This window comes from Solanum verrucosum, unplaced genomic scaffold, assembly GCF_900185275.1.
Source record: "Solanum verrucosum unplaced genomic scaffold, falcon-dt-bn FXZP01000053.1, whole genome shotgun sequence".
In the NCBI taxonomy this organism is placed as follows: domain Eukaryota; kingdom Viridiplantae; phylum Streptophyta; class Magnoliopsida; order Solanales; family Solanaceae; genus Solanum; species Solanum verrucosum.
In genome coordinates this window covers 1,145,933-1,170,247 of record NW_026020152.1, presented here as the reverse complement: position 1 = coordinate 1,170,247, position 24,315 = coordinate 1,145,933, and the positions used below count along the sequence as shown (strand labels likewise).

The following is a 24,315-nucleotide window of genomic DNA, read 5'->3' as shown; positions in this document are numbered from 1 at the left end:
CCAAATGGAAACAAAGATATATAGCCATACTATAATACAAATGAATTTGACTAACCTTTCAACTTTACTATGTGGCCTTGGATTCAGATTCAGGAGGGAATATGCTGAGCTTGAATATTATTTCTTGAGACTTCTTAAGTTTCAGTATATATTTTGCAGATTCGACTGCTTTGATTGTGTTCTCCAACTTCATCTCGCGAAAATTAGGTATATTAGCCAGCTCAACTGGTACAGCGTCGAGCTTATCACAAGAGACAAGAACGAGGTTCCTAAGGATGGGGTAGTTAAGATTCGATGCCTCCCAAGTTTCTAACTCTGCCCTCTCGATCCACAATACTCGGAGTTTGCTAAAACCTCCTACTCTGGCTTCCAAGTATCACCCATGAATGCATTTTCTTTCAACTTTAGAACCTCAAGGGATTCCAATTGTACTAATTTTTCTGCCTCACTCCATGCAAACCTTGTGTTTGCCAAAGTTAACTTCTTTACTGTACGTACAAGTCTGAAGAATGCTGAAGGAAGTTGAACTGTTTTATTCATGTAAAGAACATCATTCAACAGTTTCAAATGTTCCAGGCTCTTTAGCTCTTCAAGATTGCTGATTCCACCCCTGGATTCAAGAAAGGCCGCCATTTGCCCTCGAATGCTCAATTTTTTTAGATGACACACCTTTGCCAGCACATCTTTCTTGCAACTTTCTGGTGCAACCATAGAAAGAGTTTGTAGAGAAGAAGGTTTACCTGTTGTGACAGTCGGGGATGGCAATTTTGCAGGTATGCTGGTGTGCAGATGCCTCAACTGTAACATGTTCCATATGTCTGCTTTTACGTCAAGAGTGGGCTCTGAGGTACTTGTATTAAGTATAAGAGTTTGTAAATTCCAGAATTTACCAAAGGTCGGAGGGAGGGCCTTAAAGTCACCTGAGATAGCAATATACCTCAAATGAAATAAATTGTTAAAGTCTTTGGAGAAAAGAAATTTGAGAGATTCAACATCCAAGACTCTCATAAGTGGAAATGCTTTGTGAATGAGTTTGATGTTATTAGGAGACAAGTCAGTTTGTTTTTGTTTTGAGGAAAAACATTAGAAAGATCTGACATGTTCTGCAGAAGGTTTTGTGGAGAGAAAGTCATTCAGAGTAGATGGTTGAATACACAATCGACGGCAAGTATCTGAGTCCTGTATAGAAGGAACAGTGTTATCAACTGTTGTACATATTTCTTGAAAAAGCCATTTGTTAGCAGCCTTTGTTCTGCAAAACTCATGTAACATGTCGTGAAGACGACATGTCTTTATTTGACCATCAGACCTCTTCTGCAACAGTATCACTAAATTCCTATGAACAAGATCATTCAAATGACGCTCTGCTATCTCCTCAAGAGTGGATGACTGCTGGGGCTTTATTAACCCTTCCGCAATCCACAGGCGAATCAATTTCCAAGCAGGGATATCAAAGCCCCGAGGAAAGATACCAGAATATAAAAAGCACGTCTGCATTTCTTGAGACAAACGATCGTAACTCATCTCTACAAATACACCACAATTTTTATTCTCGCTAAAAGCATGTTGTGCCACATTTCTCTCAACTACTTCCCATTCAGTTGTATTCGAACGACCTGCTAATGCTCCTGCAATTACCACTACAACAAGTGGTACTCCACCACAGTTTCCTGCAATTCTTTTTCCAACTTCTTTTAATTCATCAGGGCAACTTCCCTTGCCAAAAATTCTCTTTACCAACAACTCAAAACTTTCTTCTGGAGTCAAGAATTTCAGATTATGAGGATCTGGATTGGCATAAGCAGCTAGATATCCGTCACGCGTGCTCATCATGATTCGATGCCCCTTTTTGTTTTCTGGGAAAACTTTCTTTACGTGATCAATGACATTTGCTTCCCACACATCATCTAAAACAATGAGACATTTTCCTCCTTTACTCATAAAACCACTTATTACCTTAGCTAATGTGCCCTCATCCTCATTGAGATACTCGTCTATGCTGTTTTTGAAATGTTTGAGAATCCTAAGATAAATATCCTTTATTTTGTATTCCTGACCGACATAAACCCAAAGGATGCTGAAAAATTCAAATGAAAGTGTAGAATCATTGTAGATTTTTCTTGCCAGTGTAGTTTTTCCAAGTCCGGGCATACCCACCACTGGGATAATAGCCAGACTTTCCGCCGGTCCTTCAACAAGTCGCTTGATCACTTTCTTAGCTTCCTCATCAAACCCAACCACTTCATCATCATCCAAAGAAGGACCCTTTTTAACATAATAATAAAAAATGGATTGCATTAGAAACCAGAGCGGATAATATTCTTAATTTTTGCAATTGTAACTATAAAATTCTAAACTTCATGCAATGCCATGATACGATATAACTCTTCGCAAACATGACAATCAGCAATTGATTTCATGGAACCTAAATGACTGCAATGTCAAGCGGCATGAAGAGTAGCCTATCGTTTGTAATGTGTGAGAGCTAAAACATAAACTAAAAAGAATGTCATTCTAGGCTCTCAAAATGTTTGGAAAATTGTAGACAACGGGTATCAAAACCCGCCAATGAGAAAATTATGTCCCAAAATGAATAAGATGCTTGATAAAGACATGAAAAAGAGATACACAAGCCCACATTCTCATCCACCAATGCTTGGATAGTGGCATGTGTGAGAAGGTGGCTGAAGCAACCACCTCAAAGGAAGCTTGGAGATTCTACAAATTCTTTCCAAGGAGTTGATGAAGTAGAGAAGGTAAAATTTCAAACTCTAAGAGCTTATTTTGAAGTTTTAAAAATAATAGAATTCGAATTTTGTTCGAACTTAATCCCCCGTGCACCACCTTCCACCAACCTACTCCTAAATTTTTTTGTTTTCAAAAAAAAAAAAAAAATTATTTTTTTCAAAAAGAAAATATTGAATGGAATCAAAGCGAACCACCAGAGCAACTTTCTAAAAACAAGGCATCCTTCAAGATTATATAAAGTCCTAGTAGTTAAATTTAAATTTTCACATCAATGGAAGAAACATAATTAATACTATTATTATCATTATATAACTATATAAGGTACTAGTTATTAAATTTAAATTTCAAAACATAATTAATAAAATTAATTTAGTAAAATAAATCTTTAATGCAAACACTTTTAAATTTATACCTAAAAAATAGTGAAACACCGACAATTGTTATTAAATTCCACAAATATTTAAGGTTTATATACATTAAAAAAAACCAAAAATATTATGATTATTATTAGGCTGAACCCATTGACATACACTTAAAGTTGACGTCATTTTTCACTTAGACACCTAAATTAAGACTCGTACTGTGTAAACACCGAATTTTTGACCAAAGTAAGCCATTATTTAAATCAATTCACCAAAATAATATGTTTTCTTGAAAATTTACAGAACTAGTATAAACGTATTCCTGAGTAACGTTTTAGGCTATATTTTATTTTAAAAAAATCTGACGCATAAAATATATGGGCTGACGGCGTTAAATGAAGAAACGTTATTGGTGGTAACGTTTTAAGCATAAAACGTTACTGCCAAATACGTTTTATGATTCATTACTCGGAGGCACAATTTATAGCTAAAACGTTACTCACAGTGACGTTTCTTTAAAATTCAGACAGTCTTTTAGTTTGCTTAGTGCGTTTCTTGTTAATATATTAGTTACTTTTTAACTGTTCACGAATTTTAGTTGTGTTAGTATCCTTTCAATTCGTTGTTGTAAGGTAACTTCAATCCAAGATACCAACAATGCACGACGTTTATTTTTTACGTTCTTGTCCCTTTTGAATAAGCTATGTTTGTGGGCATAACCATGTTCTATTGAAATTTTCTTGTGAAAATCAAGTGAACAAAAAAGGATAAAACAAATAAATATTAATAGTGATGATTTTTCTTTCAATTTTCCGCCTAGTGTTCGATAAATTATAGTGATAAATTACCACCTCAAATTAATATCCTAGCGAGAGAAAATTACTCTTGAATTAGAAAACCAACATTATACATGTCGAGAATACTAAGAAAAAAAAGAGTAAAGAACCAATAGACAAATGAATATTTTTAATGACAAAACCATTGTCAATAAGGCAATAACCGATACATTAACAAGAAACGTCCTAAGAAAACTAAAAGTCATTGTCAATAAGGCAACAAACATTCTATTTTTTAGCAAAATGTATAGGAATTCAAATGTATGTCTGTACAAAATCAAAATCAATAAACTCCACTGTATAAAACATTTTCACATATGCTAGATATAATTAATTTATCACTATAATTCAAGAAGCCTAGCTGCTAGAAAACTTGATCAACTCACTATATTTGCAAATTAATGGATCAAATATCATTGACATTATAATGACACTATAATGGTTGTCATTAAAAATATTCATTTTCCTATTGGTTCTTTACTCTCCTTTTTATTAGTATTCTCTACATGTATAATATTGATTTTCTAATTCAAGAGTAATTTTCTCTCGCTAGGGTATTAATTTGAGGTGGTAATTTATCACTATAATTTATCGAACACTAGGCGGAAAATTGAAAGAAAAATCATCACTATTATTTTTTTGTTTTATCCTTTTTTGTCACTTGATTTCACAAGAAAAATCCAATAGAACATGGTTATGCTCACAAACATAGCTTATTCAAAAGGGACAAGAACGGAAAAAATAAACGCCGTGCATTGTTGGTATCTTGGATTGAAGTTACCTTACAACAACTAATTGAAAGGATACTAACACAACTAAAATCCATGAACAGTTAAAAAGTAACCGATACATTAAGAAGAAACGTACTAAGAAAACTAAAAGACTATGTCTGAATTTTAAAGAAAACGTTACTGTGAGTAACATTTTAGCTATAAAATGTGCCTCCGAATAATGAATCATAAAACGGATTTGACAATAACGTTTTATGCTTAAAACGTTACCACCAATAATGTTTCTTTATTTAACGCCGTTAGCCCATATATTTTACGCGTCAATTTTTTTTAAATAAAATATAGCCTAAAACGTTACTCAAGAATACGTTTATACTAGTTCTGTAAATTTTCAAAAAAAACATATTATTTTGGTGAATTGATTTATATAATGACACAATTGAGAGTCGGCTGACCTAGGGTTTTAAGCCAGCAGCTGCGTAGCTCTCATGGCTGCTACGACCACTGGACGGCCTCCTTTTGAGGCTGTCCAGCCCGCCCCACCACCCCAAACCACCACATACGCCACCCTTTTCAATTCCAATACTATAAATCCTAAACAATCTGCCCTAATTAACTAAAAAACAATCGCAAAATCAATCGAAATAATTCATGGAGAACCTACTATCACGTTTTCAATGGAGGAAAGGCAAGACTTTATGATTGAAGAGGGATTGCATCAAACAGTGGTGTTTAAATTATCCCATGGTGCGCCAGATTTGAAGGTATTAAGGTCAATTTTACCGAAACATCTTGGTACCAAGGGCAATTGTTTAATTGGCTTACTTGCTCCAAGACAAATTTTGTCAAGATTTGATCAATATGAAGATTATGTACTAGCATTATCTCGCTCAGTTAATTATCTTCTCTACAATGGAGAGGAGCACCAATGTAGGGTTTTTCCATGGTCCATTGGATATAATCCTAAGGAGGAAACGACGTTAGCTGTGGTTTGGATTTCTTTACCAAACTTATCTCCAGATTTATTTGCAAAGAAGTCTTTGTTGTCTATAGCATCGGCAGTTGGGAAACCAATAGCTATAGATAAAGCTACTCAAATCAAGTCAAGACCTAGCACAGCTAGGGTCAAGGTTATACTTGATCTAATGGAAAAGCTTCCAAATCGTATAAGATTGCAGTTTGTAGATGGAAAATCTGGTAAGTTGATCGAAGTTTTTCAGGAGATTGTATACGATAATCTACCTTTGTATTGCAATTATTGTAAGCACCAAGGTCATGATGAAGATAGTTGTCGTTTGATCTCAAAAAGAAATCAAAATAACAAACAAATTGATGATACCATTGAAGTTGCTACAAAAGGTACTATTGATAGTGAAAAGTATCAAGGTGATGCGAGAGAAATACTAAATGAAAAAAGAAAGGTTGTAGATATCAATCAAAGTAAAGCTACTTCGTTAGATAGGCAGTTGGTTGATGTCCCTTCTGAGTAAAATCGTGCACACTCAATGAATGTTGTTACAAGTAATATTGGTGTTCAAACAATGACCGAAAACAAAAGGGGAACACCAAGAGTTGGGGTTGATGCGCCGCGAGTTGGTTCAGGCAAAAAAATAATGGATTCAGGACACAAACTAATGGATACATCTGATGTTGAAGATGCTGAAAATTCTGGGCAGCATGTTTTGCAAGTTGAAACCAAGAATGCAACTAAAAATTGGACACTGGTTGCACACAAAATATCAACTAGTAATCGGAGCCTTTCCCCGACTAGTCAAAATAATTCTCCATATAGTGAAAAGGGTGCGACTGGAAATTTTTATGATAGTGAGAAGAGGCAAGATATTAGTAATGCCTCAAGAGATCTATTATGTTCGAATAGCTTTGATGCTTTATCGAAGACTACTGGACAGCAAGTAAAGTTAACAGAGAATGACAACGATTTGATCCAAGAAAAGTAGGTCTCACCACCTACTTTGAATAGTAAATTAAGTCCAGAAGCTCCCGTATTTGTGCCTAAATGTGTGATTGCAAAGAAGAATGAGTCAAGGGTCTTAGTGTCAAATACAATTGATTTGGGCGAGGATTTTCTTGATGAAAATGAGGAAGACAATATGCTTGATTTTGGCGAGGATTCTCTTGATGAAGATGAGGAAGATATGCTGGACATGTGCTTTGATAGAGTGGCTAGGGAAGGAGATATATCACCTAGGCAACAAAGAAGTGGAAGCAACAGAAGCAAAAAGAAGACACATGGAAGGCAACATAGTTGGGACGGTAAAATAACTGAGGAGTTTGTTCCAAGGCACCTACCGATGCGACAGACAAAGCAGAACCATTTGACAGTATCAATAGGTTCAACAAGATCCAATAAATCCATAAAGAAAGTATGAATTATCAAGTGTTGTTGGATAGGTTTGAAGAAGAAGACAAGAGAAAAATATTTCAAGTTACTTTTGATGGGCAATCAATCTTTTTTAATTCATGCGTTTGCAATAGAAAGTTTGAGGCTGATAACTCAACTTTCTTCTTGATTGGCATATTTTTACATTATTTAAGCATACTCATTTGTAATATCATCATGCAGTGTATTACAAACTCTGTGGTGATCAGAAAATACTTAGTTCTCTCTAGCTCTTATTTTCTTCATGCTTGTTAGGTAGTAGACACATCATTAGGATTAGTAAGGTAAGGCCTAGCCCCCCTTGCTTGCACTTATCCCTATTGATATTTTTTATGTTTAATAAAAGGCCACTAGACACTATCTAGTGGTAAATTTGCGGGAAAAAAAAAGATTTATATAATGACTTACTTTGATAAAAAATTCTAAACACCTATAGCTATACACTTAATGTTAACATCATTTTAATTTTTTTCTTTTTGAGAATGTTATATTGGAAATTTTCTCATGAAAAAACTTTCCCCAAATTTTCTTACATTGGATTTTTTTTTTCAATTTTCTAACATTAAAAAATATTACTACTAATATATAATATAGTTATTTAATAATAATAATAATAATAATATTTACTTTTAATTTGTTAAACAAATAAAATAAAAAATATATTTAGCGGACCAAATAAAAACAAAACTAAGAGAGTAACAAAATTGGTTTTAAAATAGAGAAAAACAGAAAATTTGGGGGAAAAAAACGAGGGAAGAGTAGTTGACTAGTTGGGTCTCACACCTGATTTATTGCGCATGTTTATTTGTTTAACTTTTAAATAATTTAATGTCAGTTGAAATCAAATTAACAGTCATATTTAAGTATTTGTCTTTAAATTATATTCATGAACTCACATATGTAAGCTTTTTAAGTCTTGCGAAATAAAAATTTTATATAAAAAAAAAAACACTATGAATCCATAATTACTCTTTTGTTTCAATTTATATGGTACTGCTTGACCGATCATGAAGTTGAAGAAATAAGCAAATGTAATAATATTCATTGTCAGGAAGATTTTTTTCGGTGGATTGATTTTAGCATACCTGTGTTACTTCGTGGAGTTTTTTAGGGACGTCAAGAATTGGTTTAGGCTTGAATGAGTCTTTGTTATCTTCTCGAAGTTTCTTCACCTTCTCATGGATGTCTTTAATATTAGCTGCAAGATCCCTAACTACTGCCATATGAGAGACATCGAAGAATCTTCCAACTTTATTCTTATCTCGATGAAGCTTCGCTTGAACCAGAAATTTATCAATTGTATCCTCAGATTTATGTACCAATTTTTGAATTTCTTTCACCAATTGATCCCATAAACTGCTCTCGCTGTGGAATTTAGCAGCATCGTCAAGGAATGCTTTTAGGCGTTGCACTTCTTCCAGTAAATTTTTGAATTCGTCGTCTACGCCTTTTATCAGATCTATATTTTCGCTTAACAGCTGCAATAAATTCTCTACGAGAAAATTCACTACAGCATCCGCCATTGGATCGATGTTACAAAATTGGATTACAAATGAGATAAGAGAAGAGAAGAAGATAGTTGCAGTATATATATTAACAAAGGTAAAATGAAAAATTAAGTTGACTTTATTTTTGAATTATTTTAAGTTAACTCTTTCTTTATTCTAATTTTAATTGCACCGGCTAGGTAACAATAATTTAACAAATATAATATAATGCTAGTTGTTTGCCCATAATTTTCATAAATATATTTGCAAGTGGACACCATTAATTAGTCTCTCACAATTCGACATTTAATTATAACGTAGTTTCTTGGCAATTTGGATATTATGTTTTTAGTTCTTATGAAAAAATTGTCTAAGCTATATATTATTAATTAAGGAGATCATTCATCTCTTTTTCATATGATATGAAAATTTTTAACATACTTTTTTACGTTCAACGCTAAATATATGAGTGTGTAATTTAATTTGGGAATCCATCATCAGTAAGATAAAATAAATTGAGATGAATTTTGATATGATACCAAATAAAGAAATAAATTTTGATTCTAAGTCTATGTAGGCATGCTATGTAGACGTAGGATGATAAAAGTGGAGATATGAAACTTAACGGTTTAAGGGCAAATATGTATCTTCAGTTGGATGGCAAGGGTAAATATATCAAAAAAGTATAATGAAGGGCAAATATAACCCTTTTATGAGAGTACAAGGGCAAATACGACCCTTTTCCGTATTAAAAATAAAATGGAAAATGGTCAAAATTACCCTTGAACTATTCAAAATAGCTCATATATATATACCCTTCATTTATGTTTAGATCAAAACTACCCTTACCGTCTATGTTTTAGATCACATATACCCTTAAAACGTTATATTTGACATATGTGCTGACATGGCAGTCCACCTAGGCAGTCCAACATGGCAAAAATCTCTTCCTCTCAATTATGTTCTTCTTCTTTGTTCATCTCTATCACAATTTTTTTATTAAGAAAAGGATAAATATACCCCAAACTATTGTAAATGGTATGCAAATATCCTTCGTCATACTTTTGGGACATTGGTGCCCTTGTCGTCCAAAAACTAGAGCATATATACCATTTATACTAACGGATATACATGTGTCATAATCTTATCCACCGACCCGACATTTATTAAATATCGGATCAACGGATAAAATTGTGCCACGTGTCCCTATTTAGTCTTTCGTTAGAGTGAAGGGCTTATATGCTCTAGTTTTTGGATGGCATGGGCACCAATGTCCCAAAAGTATGACGGAGGGTATCTACATACCATTTACGATAGTTCGGGGGTATATTTGTCCCTTTTCCCTTAAAAAAATATCAAAAATAGTTCTTTCATTATTTTTGTTTGAGTTATTGTTCGGACTTTGTAATTTCAATTTTGAAGTGCGCTGAAGTTCGTTTGAGATAGTAGTTGTGTGTTGAATGATCGAGTTCATTGTTTGGGTTTTGATGTCATCGAATCTGAGGGTGAAAATTTAATTCTCAAGGTTGAAAGATATTGAAAAACTCTTGAAGTCATTGTTTTTGTGTTGAAACTCGAAAATAGCTACTCATTTGAAAGCTTGTTGGTGAGAAATTTCTAGCTTTTCTTGGGTTTTTGAAGTGCAAAAATTTGAAGAGATTTAACTGAATGTTACTAAAAATTGCTTGAATATTGCAATTGAGGTTGGAAATTGACATTTAACGACTGATTTTTTAGTTTGAAGATTTGAGTTGAAATCTCAAAAAAATAAAAATATGAAAGAGTTCTTAAAAGTTCGAAAATCTAAAAATCGATTTTGTGAATCTATGACCCCAAATCTCAAACAATGAACTCGATCCTTCAACACACAATTACAACCTCAAACAAACTCCAGCACACTTTGAAATTGGAATTTCAAAGTCCGAACAACAACTCAAAAAAGAACAGTGAAAGAATTATATTTGATTTTCTTTTTGTGATAAGGATGAACCAGGAAGAACAACATTATTGAAAGGAATTTATTTTTGCCATGTTGGATTGCTTGTGTGGACTGTCATGTCAACTCTAATGGCAAATATAACGTTTCAAGGGTATTTGTGGTTCAAAACATAGACGGCAAAAGTAGTTTTGATCCCAAACATAATTAAAGGGTATATATGAGCTATTTCGAATCATTCGAGGGTATTTTTGACCCTTTTCCGAAAATAAAATAGTGGCACCAACATGGGTGTGGTGCAATGGTGGGACTGCTCCACCTTCAACCAAATGTCTCATGTTCGAGCCCCGAGTAATTAGAATAATCGGGCTCCGCTCCAATGAGGATATCAAACATCATGTGCAAATTAAAAAAATGCAAAGAAAATACCTTACCATCAATATGCCTCAACACACTAGATTGGGGATATTTACTTGCAAACTTTTTTGGGAAAGGGGCGAATATACCTCTCGTTAATAAAATGATGTATATAGGTCTAAATCGTCTAATAAGTAATGTATATATAAATCATTTTTGTTAACTATAGACCTATATTTGCGTAATTAAGAAAATAATCTACTACTACTGTAATTTGAGTGAATTTTTGTAGATAAATTTATGTTCCGGCCGCATTTAAAATATAGAATTCATATGACTACATACTATGTTTAAATTAACAAACAACAACTAATTCACAGGAATAACTTGATTATATAATGACTTTGGCTTAATAATTGAATTAAGTCCATGATTGGAGGATAAGTATAAATTAATTATAAGTGGCATCATCATTTGCAATTTATTAATTTTACTTACCGCTAGAACTGGATCTTACAAGGTGCCTTTCACACTGCCAATTATGATAGTAAAATTAAATAACAAAGTATAACTAGCTGTACACTATTTTTATTTTATAGAGGTTCAACGACTTGAGAACGTGTGATATAATGGGCACAAGGAGTATGATTATACAGAGTCAAATTAGTAGATCAACTAGGTATTTTCAATATTAATATCTTAGCATATCCAATGAATAAAATAACAGGTTCTGATTTTTAAATGAGTTTGACCCTTAATTTGTCATTTAGCAATTGAACTCCTGTTACATCCTTTTTTTATTTTTTTTTATCGAAATTTGACATAATTTTATCTATCTAATAATATATTTGTTTGTAGAAATGATATATAGGGACTAGGTCGAGATGTCGTCAGGACAGGTGATAGAGGCGCGTAGAATGGATATGACAGGTAGTACCATATGGTGGTGCGTGCAGGGTAGGGATCGGGGGGGGGGGGAGGGGGGGACTTAGGAGAGGTAAAAGGCTTAATAGAATTTAAAGTGCTAGGAATGATGAAGTGAATTGTGATCATACTAATACTAACACATAAAATTTCATCAGAACCCCGAAGTTAATTAGTGAGCTTGGATGAAAATACTAAGATAGGTAACCCTTTGCGAAGTCCTCCAGTTGCACTATAAGAAATTAGAGCTTTTGTGACAACTTATCTTATCGCCACAAAAAGAGATGAATCCTCAGTGACAAGTGTTGCCAAAATGCATAGATTTAGCGGCGACTTAATCACCGTCGCCACAAATAATCCTACTAAATATGACTGAAAAATTAATTGGTTGCGACGAAGAAATTGTCACTATAAAAGGTCTTTTGGTGGCTACTTCATCGTCACTCAAGAGGATTGGTGGCAACTTTGTAGTCTCCACTAATTCTATCGTTTTTATAAAGATTTTGGATGTAAGTTCAAAGTTTTATTATGGTCCATTATTTGTACTAAATAAGTATTTATAGGAATTTGATATTTCTTCCATCCTATTTTAATTAACTTAGCTCCTTTCAAAATTGTAGACATATATTGAAAAGTTTTAACAGTGGTAGCCTTACTTATGAAGCATTATGAGTAGTGTCATATATTTTGTTACTTATTTTAGTCAAAAATGTATATACTATATTCATCATATTTTAGTTGTCACATTTTCATTTTAAACGACCTTTAATTATTATAATAAGAGATTTTACTCACTAATTTATCCTTAACCTCTTTTAATGTAGTAATAAATATTAAATACTTTAAAACTAACTACTTTGAAATATTTACTTTTCTTTTCAAAAGCAATATATATATATATATATATATATATATATATATATATATATATATATATATATCCATTATTTCTTTTTATATTAATACTAACCGCATATTATCAATTCTATTGAAATACTAACAGAGTATATATAAGTTGATGATGTTCAATACTAACATAAATAAGCAAAATAAGAAAAAATAAATTAATTAATAATAATCAAAACTCTAATATACATTTAGATAAGTAAAATAACAAATATAACTTTCTAAACATGTTTCAATCATGTAATACAAAAAATAATTAACAAGAATAGTAGTGGACTTTATAATAAATTTTAAAAATCATTTATTTGTAGGATAAGTAAATTTTAAATAATAATTAAGTAATATTTTATTAGTGACAATTAAAACTCATTTATCTTTATAGATAATACAAAATAAGATATAAGTGAAATTTATATGTACACATACACGAACATATAAACCCAACAAAATGAGAAAATATAAAAATATTTTTTCTCATATCAAACACTTGTGTATATCTTTGATTTAGTTAATGTAAAAATAAGAAGAGGTTGACTTTCAGCTATTTAGTCTTTTAGTACCATGACAGATAAAGACAAATACAATATGGGGTTTGTATTGAGAAAAATCTGTCGTGTAAACTCTTGCCAATTATTGATAGACATTAAATCTAATCTATATTTGAATGAAATATGGGTGGTAATTTCGTGTATTTGTGTATGTGTATAAATGATGATATAATATATTATTAATGTAGAAGTTAAATATGAAAAAAGTGAATGAAGTTAAAAATAAAATAAATAATGACAAACAAGAGAGGGTTGCTCGAATGGTAAGCACCTCTCACTTCCAACGTTATAGGTGTATCTGAAAAGTGAAAAGTATTGCAATTGTCATTAAATAATTGAATTAAAAACAAAATAATTTTTCACTTTTTTCCAATAATTTACCTTTTTTGTTGGGTGGTTTTTGTGGCAAATTTAATACATTTTTGTGGTGGCATTAGTCGCCACAAAAAAACTAAACCTTTGGTGGCGACTTATGTTGTTGCCACAGAAAAGTATCAACCACTTAGTATAGCGAACGACCCATGGGTCTCCACGACAGGTTATTCGTGGCGATATTTTGACTTTCTATGGAGATTTGCGTCGCCACAAAAGGTTCTTTTATTATAGTGTTGCATCCATCCTTTTGTCAAAATTCGACATAATTTCGTCTAGTTGATAAAATATTTTTTCTTGCAGAATCGACATTGTCAGGGCAGATGTGTACATATATATATACTAACAATTTTCTTAACTAACTTTCTGATTGGCTAATCAACTAATTACTTAGAGGCTGCAAATTAGTTAACAATTTTCTTAACTAACTTTCTGAATCTGGTAAAACTGCATTTCACATTGCTAGCTAGTTATTACTATAAATAATAGTAACAGCAAAGTAATTAGTTATGGGTACATAGCCGTCTTTGTTAGAGAGCATTGGAAAGTTGGAATCACTTAAAGTTCAATAAACTTTAGGGCCTGTTGGTTGAAAGTTGGAATCATGTAAAAGTTCAATAAACAAGGAATATCAAAGCCCGGAGGAAAGACACCACAATACAAAAAGCACATCTGCACTTGTTGAGGCAAACGATTGTAACTCATCTCTACAAATACACCATAATCTTTATTCTCTTTATAAAGATATTGGGACACATTTTTTTCAGTTCTTGCCCAGTCACTTTTGTTCGAACGACCTCTTAATAGTCCTGCAATCAGCACTATTTCAAGTGGTACATACTCCTTTAATTTGCATTTTCGTGCAATGGTTTGTCCAAGTTCAACTAACTCAACAGGACAATTTCCTTTGTCAAAAACTCTCTTTACCAACAATTTAAAACTTCCATTTTTCATTCAAGATTTCAGATTATGAGATATGGATTGGCATACGAAGCCAGATATCTGTCATGCGTTGTCATCATGATTCGATGCCCCTTTTTGTTTCTTAGGAAAACTCTCTTTACAACTTCAACAACTTCTGCTTCCCACACAATGAGCTAGACATCTCCCTCTTTTACTTATAAAATCACTTATTACCTTAGCTAATGTCTCCTCATCCTCATTGACATGATCTCCTATGCGTTTCGTGAAGAATCATAAGAAGAATATCCTTTATTCTGTAATCATGACCGACGTAAACCCAAAGTAATTAGTTATTACTAGGTGATGAAGTTAGCGTGCATAGGAAATGATCTGATTATATAAAAAAACAAGATACACAAACGAGTGTATCTAAGTTATAACTCTTTAAAAATAACCAAAATCCTCACAAAGATTATACATACTAAATACTTGAGATTCATAACATGTCTTTGAACAATAGTAAACCACACAAACCCAAATGTCAAATCATGGAGATTCTTGTTATTATTAACTTGAATAAACAAAAGACAAGAAGCTTTCTTCATTGTAATGAGACACAGTGACATGACCATATTAAAGAGCATTCTAGCTATCTGTCCATGATCCCCGGGCTCCCAGCAAAGTGTCTTGATCAAACTTCCCTGCAATAAAAAGGAGAAGTGTTTCAGATAAGTTATAAAACTACCGCGCAGTTCTATATTTTAATGGACATGAAGTCTCTGTGAATACGATATTTGGACTCATAATCCTATACTACTTGTACGACCGTGAGCACTTGTGTGTGCATTTGGACTCAACAGGAGCCAAGTAAAATGGAAATGGAGATTTATAATCATTTCAAGACAATAAAATTTAACTGACCTTTTAACTTCACTGAGTGTCCCTGGGATCAGCTTCACTCCGGAGAAATACAAATGAGCTAAGAATTGATGCTTTACGGAGCATGTTTTCAGGGCCATTAATTAACTCTACTGCTGAAACTGAGATAGTTCAGCTGGCACACTCTCAAGCTTAGGACACTCAAGAACAAGTACCCTAAGTTTGGGGAAGTGAGATCCTGAAGCCTCCCAAGTATGGAGGTCATTGCTATGAATCCACAAGACCTGCAGTTTTCGAAAATCACCTTTCTCCGGATTCCATGACTTCCCTGTGAATGCATCAGTTTTCAACTTGAGGACCTCCAGGCATTCCAGTTGCCCTAGTTTAGTTGCATCTTTCCAATCAAACATTGTCTTTGACAAAGTTAACTTCTTAAGCTTGAGTAGAAATCTGAATAATGCTTTCGGAAACTGAAAAGCATTAGTATGGCAAGGAACATCACTTATCATTTTCAAATTTTCTAGGCACTCAAACTTTTCTAAAGTTTGAAACCCTTCAAAAGTGCTGAATCGGTCGCTGTTAGTTTTAATACATTCTTCTAGTTTCCCTTGAATACTCAATTTTTTGAGGCTGTTCGAAGCCTGTCCGAGCACATCTTTGTTGCAAGTTTCCGGTGAAATCTTAGAAAGAGTTTGCAGCAGGGAGGAGGAACCTTTTCCCTTTTGGGTTGAAGGGAGAGGCAATTTAGAAGGTTTGTTGGTCTTCAAATGCGTCAACTTTGACATGTTCCATATATTTGCTTTTATGTTGAGAGTGGGCTGGGATGTATTAATTATAATAGATTGTAAACTCCAAAACTTACTAAAGAATGCAGGAAGTTCCTTGAAATTACCTGAGATAGAAATGTACCTCAGATGAAATAGTAGGTTAAGATTCTTCAAGGAGGGAATGTTGATTGATTCAATTTTCAAAACCCTGAGAAGTGGAAATGCTTTCCGGATGAGTTGAATGTCAACATGAGAGGATAAGTTGGTTTGTTGGTCTAGATCTTCCGAGGAAAAACATAAGAAAGATCTAACATGTTCTGCACTGGAAATTCTGGAGATAAAATCTGGCAGATCACATGATTCAATATGCAATCGACGAGAAGTATCTGGATCATTTATCGATGGAAAATCAGGTGTGAGACGTAGTTCTTGAAAAACACTTTCTTTAGTCACCTCCATCTTGTAGAACTCATAGAATATCTCATTACATTTAACCCTTTTTATCGAACCAGTAATCTCTCTCGACACTATCACAAGGTCCAAATTCTCAAACTCCATCAAATAATTCTCTGCTTTGTCCTTAGAGGAAGAGAAATTTATTGGACTTGACTCTATGAGCCCCTCCGCCATCCACAATCGAATCAACGTCTGAAAAGGGATATCATAGCCTTTTGGAAAGGCTAGGCAATACAAGAAGCACGCCTTCATTTCAGAGGACAAACTTTCATAACTGGCTTCCACAATTTTCCAGCAGCTTGTTGTCTCATTCTCTTTCACAACATACTGCCAAAAGTTGTTCTCGATCCTTTCCCAATCATTTACGGTCTGATTACCTTTTAAAGCTTTAGCAACTACCACTAATGCAAGTGGTAATCCACCACATTTACTTGCAATACTCTTTCCAAGCTCTACTAACCGATCATTTTGACACTTTTCATTGTTGAAAACTCCCTTTTCCAGCAACCGAAAACTTTCTTCTCCATTGAGAAACTTGAGATGATATGGTTTTTTACTTGCACAGCTAGCTGCCACATCTCTGCGGCGAGTGGTTATCAAGATCCTATGGCCTTTCTTGTTTACTGGGAGAACATTTTTAGAACGATCAACAAGTTCACTCGCCCACACACCGTCCAAGACAATGAGACACCTGTCTTGTTCAGTCACAAAATTAGCTATTACTTTAGCTAACTCATTCTCACCAGTACAGTGTAATTCTTGATTGGGTTCCGTAGATGATTTGAGAATCACAAAAAAGCTATTCTTTAGTTCGTTGGACTGTCCGACAGAAACCCAAATGATCTTGGAAAATTTAGCTGTAATCTGAGAATCACTCCATACTTTTCTTGCCAGTGTGGTTTTGCCAAGTCCAGTCATACCCACAATAGGTATGCATTCTACCTCCTCTGTTTCTTCAACAAGCCGCCCCATCACTTCATTTGATTCTGTAGTGAACCCAACGATATTATTAACCTCCAAGAATGTTTCCTATTAAGATTGGATATGTCAAAAAACAGAGCTCAAAATCTTTTCATTTTTGCAATAACAACTAAAACCACCATACAAGTAATATAATTTAGCAACTTTGAAGAAATCTCATAAATATTTAATCCAAAAACAAAAGAGAATAACTATCATCATGTTCAGAAACAACGTTAACATTTTCACTAAATTAGTGTGTTTGGTAGGGAGGAAAACATTTTCACTAAATGTTTTTCAATTTTTCTCATGTTTTATTGGGCTTAAATATTTTCCGCCTAGACCCTTTGTCTAGTGGTATAAATTCGGAAAAAAAAAACAGTTTTTAGTAAGATTAATGGTAATAACACACAGAATCACTGGAGCGCTAGTCCAAATATTTGCGACGGAAAAACTGCCGACCTAGGGTTTCTGGTGGCTCCTACATAGGCAGCAGCTGCACAGCTATCATGGCTGCTACGGCCACTGGACGGCCTCCTTTCAAGGCTGTCCAGACTGCCCCACCACCCCAAACCACCACATACGCCACCCTTTTCAATTCCAATACTATAAATCCTAAACAATCTGCCCTAATTAACTCAAAAACAATCGTAAAATCAATCAAAATAATTCATGGAGAACCTACTATCACATTTTCAATGGAAGAAAGGCAAGACTTTATGATCGAAGAGGGTTTACATCAAGCAATGGTGTTTAAATTATCCCATGGTGCGCCAGATTTGAAGGTATTAAGGTCAATTTTACCGAAACATCTTGGTACCAAGGGCAATTGTTTAATTGGCTTACTTGCTCCAAGACAAATTTTGTTGAGGTTTGATTAATATGAAGATTATGTACTAGTTTTATCTCGCTCAGTTAACTATCTTCTCTACAATGGAGACGAGCACCAATGTAGGGTTTTTCCATGATCCATTGGATATAACCCTAAGGAGGAAATGACGTTAGATGTGGTTTGGATTTCTTTACCGAACTTATCTCCAGATTTGTTAGCAAACAAGTCTCTGTTGTCTATAGCATCAGCAGTTGGGAAACCAATAGCTATAGATAAAGCTACTCAAATCAAATCAAGACCTAGCACGGCTAGGGTCAAGGTTATACTTGATCTAATGGAAAAGCTTCCAAATCGTATAAGATTGCAGTTTATGGATGAAAAATCTGGTAAGTTGATTGAGGTTTTTCAGGAGATTGTATATGATAATCTACCGTTGTATTGCAATTATTGTAAGCACCAAGGTCATGATGAAAATAGTTGTCGTTTGATTTCAAAAAGAAATCAAAATAACAAACAAATTAATGATACCATTGAAGGTGCTTTAAAAGGTACTACCAATAGTGAAAAGTATCAAGGCGATGCAAAAGAAATATTAAATGAGAAAAGAAAGACTGTAGATGTCGATCAAAGTAAAGCTACTTCTTTAGATCGACAATTGGTTGCTTCCACTTTCGAGCAAAATCGTGTAGACTCAATGGATGTTGATACAAGTAATATTGGTGTTCAAACAACTACCGAAAACAAAGGTGATTGCAATAACCAACATGCTACTACTAATGAGGTGCAATCAAAAGAAGTTGGGATGAATTTGAGGTCTAATGCAACTAAAAACGCAGGGGGAACACCAAGAGTTGGGATTGATGAACCGCGAGTTGATTCAGGGCAAAAATTAATGGATTCAGGACAAAAACTAATGAATACATCTGATGTTGAAGATGCTAAAAATTCTGGGTAGTATGTTTTGCAAGTTGAAAACAAGAATCCAACCAAAAACTAGACACTAGTTGCACACAACAAATCAACTAGTAGTTGGATTCTTTCCCCTACTAGTCAAAATAATTCTCCATGTAGTGAAAAGGGTCCGATTGAAAATTTTCATGACAGTGAGAAGAGGCAAGATACTAGTAATGCCTCAAGAGACCTATTATGTTTGAATAGCGCCTTTGATGCTTTATTGAAGACTATTGAAAAGCAAGTAAGGTTAACAGAGAATGACAATGATTTAATCCAAGAAAAACAAGTCTCACCACCTACTTTAAATAGCAAATTAAGTCCAGAAGCTCTCGTATTTGTGCCTAAATGTGTGATTGCAAAGAAGAATGAGTCAAAGGCCTTAATGTCAAATACAATTTATTTGGGTGAGAATTCTCTTGATGAAGATGGAGTGGATTTGGGTGAGGATTCTCTTGATGAAGATGAAGAGACAATATTCTGGACATTTGCTTTGATAGAGTGGCTAGAGAAGGGGATATATCACCTAGGCAACAAAGAAGTGGAAGCAACAAAAGCAAAAAGAAGACACATGGAAGGCAACATAGTTGGGACGGTAAAATGACTGAGGAATTTGTTCCAAGGCACCTACCGATGCGATAGGCAAAGCAAAACCATTTGACAGTATCAATAGGTTCAACTAGATCCAATAAATTCAGGTATGAATCATCAAGTATTGTTGGATAGGTTTGAAGAAGAAGACCAAGAGAAAAATACTTCAAGCTACTTTTAATGGACAATCAATCTTTTTTAATTCATGCTTTTGTAATAGAAAGTTTGAGGCTGGTAACTCAACTTTCTTCTTGATTGACATATTTTTACATTATTTAAGCATCCTCATTTGTAATATCATTATGGAGTGTATTACAAACTCTGTGATGATCAGAAAATACTTAGTTCTCTCTAACTCTTATTTTCTTCATGCTTGTTAGGTAGCAGAAGTTAAGTACTTCATTAGGATTAGTAAGGTAATGCCTAGCCCCCTTTGCTTGTACTTGTCCCTATTGATATTTTTTATGTTTAATAAAAGATCGCTAGACAATGTCTAGTGGTAAATTTGCTTTAAAAAAAAATGGTAATAACACTAATTTTAAAACCCTCAAGTTTTATAATTTACACAAAGACTGTATCTTCTCCTCCCTCCCTTCTATCGTTGTCGTTGTCCCCACCCCTTCTATTGTTGTTGTCGTCACCGATGGCGGAACCAAGATTTTCAATAAGGGGGTTCAAAATCTGAAGAAATAGACACACAAAGTAGCCGAAGAGGGATTCGACATCTACTACCTCCTCCTCTCACTCTTCCACCACCTTCTTCTTTTCCTCCTCAATCACCGTCACTTCCTCCACCTCCACTGCTTCTTCTTCTTCTTCCTCCATCACCACTATTGCCTCTTTCGTTGTCACACCAATACCAACACATGTCATCACAATCACCGTCTGTTGTAACAAGTTCAACAAGGAAAAATAGCTTGATATACCTCTCAACTTTGTCATTTAGAGTCGATATACCCTTGTTACAAAAGTGGCTCACATATACCTCTTTCGTTACAAAATTGGCTCACATATAACTCTTATCGTTACAAAAGTGATTCACATATATCCCTACCGTTACAAAAATGATAAAATTAATTTTAAATTATTTTTTAAATTTTTAGTTTCTTAAAAAAATCATGTATTTGATCTTTTTCACACATAAATTATTTTTTGACTTCTTTATTTATGTATTATTTAAGTTTCTTATTCTTATTTCTTTTTTTTTTCTTTCATTCATTAGTGTAAAAATAAGAGACATAAAAAAAAAGGAGTGTGAATGAAAAAAGAGAAAAAAAAAATTAAAACTATTTTTTTTTTTGCTATATTGTAATTTAGTTTATATAACACTATACAAAAAAATTGGAGCATTCATAATAAATTTTACAAGAAAATAAGTGAAAAAAATTGACCATCAAAATAAGAAATTCAAATTAATAGTTGGATTAAAAAAGTAAAAAAAGAAAATGTGTGAGACGGATTAACTATACCTTACATGAATTATCTTTTTGATTAAAAAATTAACAAAAAATTACTTTTTTCACTTCCGTCAGAAGAAAAGGGTATATGTGAGTCATTTGTGTAACAATATGGGGTATATATGAAATACTTTTATAACGATGGATATATCAACTCTTAATGACAAAATTAAGGGGTATATCATGCTCTTTTTTCCCTTTCAACAATTGTTGCAGCAACTCAAACTGCGGTTGAAGTTGCAACAATTACAATACCTTCTACAATAACTATTGTAGCTGCTGAAAGCCTGAACAATTATCGTAGTTGTTGCGGCAACTACAACAACTGTAATAGTTATGCAACAACTATTATAATTGCTTGATTTTCTGCAAATTTTCTATAATGATTTTTAAAATATCTATAAAAAAAACTCTTCAAATTTTCAAAATTAAAGTAAAACAGTTGGTAAAAATATAAAAAAAGAATAGCACAATAAAAGAAGAATGAAGGTCAATACTGGACAAATTCCCAAAGCCCATCTCATGTCCATAAACCTTGGAATTCATGTACACTCCAAATTCTGCTATCTCTAGCTCTAATGTTAAACTAAATATTGATGGAGCCTACAAGAGTTGTGTTAGGATCGAAATAAGCAGATGTCATGTGGAAGCTAGCAAAGCAAATTCGAAAGACCACGAGTAAGAAGACAAACGAGAAATATATCAAAAGACACAAAGATTTAATTAACATGGTTCGATCAGTCGACCTACGTCCACAAAGGAGATGAGCAATCCACTATAAATATGAGAGTACAAATTATAGAGAGAAACAAATTCACTCGGAATACATGAAAAGTTCACACAAGCGATAACCTAGTACTTGTGTCCCACAAATTCTCCCCCTAACGAAAACTGTCAAAGCCCCTAGAATTATATTGTGAATGTTGATTAAGTTAGAAAGAACAAACCTATATTTATAGAGTCTAAACCTACCTTTTCATACAAGAAAAGGACCCGTCAAAATATTAAACTTTTTTCTAAAAGAAAAATCTATTTTGGTAAGAAACTCAGGGCATATAATAATACCCAACATAAGTCAAGTGATATTCTTTTTATTTATAATTTACCTGAGGCTCCCTTGCAAGTCTTCTGGGTAGATTTAGCATTGGCTTGGGCTGGAGAACTTGTGAATTATTTTGGCGAATCGCCTTCACCTTCTCACAGATATCTTTGGTACCTTTTGCAAGATTATTAACTCTTTTGATATGCCTGCCGAAAGATAAAGTTTTTTTCCATATATTTTTTTCTTCATGCAGCTTCGCCTCAAGTACAAATTTGTCAATAACGTCATCAGCTTTATGCGCTTGTGTTCGGATATTCTTCACAAATGTTTTCCACAAATTGCTGTTGCTTTCTTGTTGATCATTATCCTGAAGGAATGCTTTCAGTGTGTTAATTTCTTGCAGCAGATTATCCAACTCATCCTTTGCACCTCCAATCAGCTTCACTTTTTCAGTGATTAGTTGACACAAGCTCTCCACAAGCAAAGTCATTACTGCATCTGCCATCTTTAATTTACTAACCAAAAATTCACATATTTAATTTCTTTTCTAGCTCTATATAATATAAGCACATAATTGTACAATTTATCTTATGTTGACTTTATTTTTTAGCACTATTATAAATAATTAATTACAAGTATTTGGGATATACACACAAATCAAAATTAGGTGTAATTTGTTCTAAATATACTATATCTAAGTGGATTCACAAATATTTGGGATATGACATGAAATTATTAATTAGTGATATAAAATATAACTACACGGAGAATTAATAAGGTATGAATTTGGACTTGACACATCCATTAACAAAACAATGATTAACATGATTATTTATTATTCTTATTAATTGATGTTTAGTACTCCCTCCGTTAATATTTGTATGTCGTCTTTCACAAAATCAATGCATAAATGACCATATTCTTTCTATTTTACCTTTGTGAGTTATTAATTAGCTCTGAAAATATACATTTGACCAACATAGAAAAACTAAATAAACAATTTATGTTCGTTGGTCAAATTAATTAATCAAAATAATTTAATTCATGTTCATTGATTGAAAACTTGACTTCAAAAAAACACTAAATAAGGGTAGAATAGTAAATTTACTTAGTTTCTTAATGCACATGAAATCTAAAATGGTGACATATAAATAGGAATGGGGGGAGTATTAAGTCTTGGAAAATATATAATTAATGCTAAGGGTAAAACATAAAATTAAACAATTGTCTTTTTCTAAAAATGTCAAAAGTAATAACAAGTAATAGTGAAAATTTTGTTTTGTTATAATGGATAAGTAAAAATAAACAGAGTAAATAACATAAATTAAGCCTTTTTTAAAAAAAATTATTATCTCACCGCGACCATTTAACTAACGAAGTCTTTGTCTTTGTAATTTTTTAAGCACCACCAACAAATTATAACTAGTAACTCTAATGGCAGCCGTGCTTAAAATATTACATAAGACAAAGACTTTGTTAATTAAATGGTTGAGGCGTTTCACACCCTTTAAGAAAAGTATAACTTTTCATTTTTACACTTATTAATTATTTTCAAATTTATAATTAAAATAACTAAATACTAATTAAGAACTAATTCCAATATTAACTAATGAAGGGTAAAATTGGAAGAACATTCTAAAAGTAGTCTTGAAAATTAAACAATCAAATTAATTTGAAAAATGAAAAATATCTCAACAATTCTATTAATTTGAAATGGAGGGAGTAATATTTGCTAGAATATTAATTATTTTATTTTCAGCAGTAATTTAAAACAAACAAAACCAATTTGTGGTGAAAACACTAGTTTGCTTAATTGTAATTGAACAACTTAGAACAAAGGAGTATATTTTAATATACTATGTATTTTTC

The 24,315-nt window shown here is 33.1% G+C and overlaps 1 protein-coding gene and 1 pseudogene across 1 annotated transcript; both read right to left on the bottom strand.

Annotated features, from left to right (window-relative positions):
• Positions 1-67: 67 nt before the first annotated feature.
• Positions 68-8,639, bottom strand: LOC125828200 (putative late blight resistance protein homolog R1A-3; annotated as a pseudogene).
• A 6,900-nt stretch (positions 8,640-15,539) lies between these two features.
• On the bottom strand, positions 15,540-22,951 carry LOC125828120 (disease resistance RPP8-like protein 3). The gene is made up of 2 exons (XM_049507425.1): positions 22,511-22,951; positions 15,540-17,642 (listed from the first exon to the last, which is right to left on the bottom strand). Exons 1-2 carry the CDS (start codon positions 22,949-22,951, stop codon positions 15,540-15,542), a joined length of 2,544 nt encoding a protein of 847 aa, XP_049363382.1.
• Positions 22,952-24,315: the final 1,364 nt, after the last annotated feature.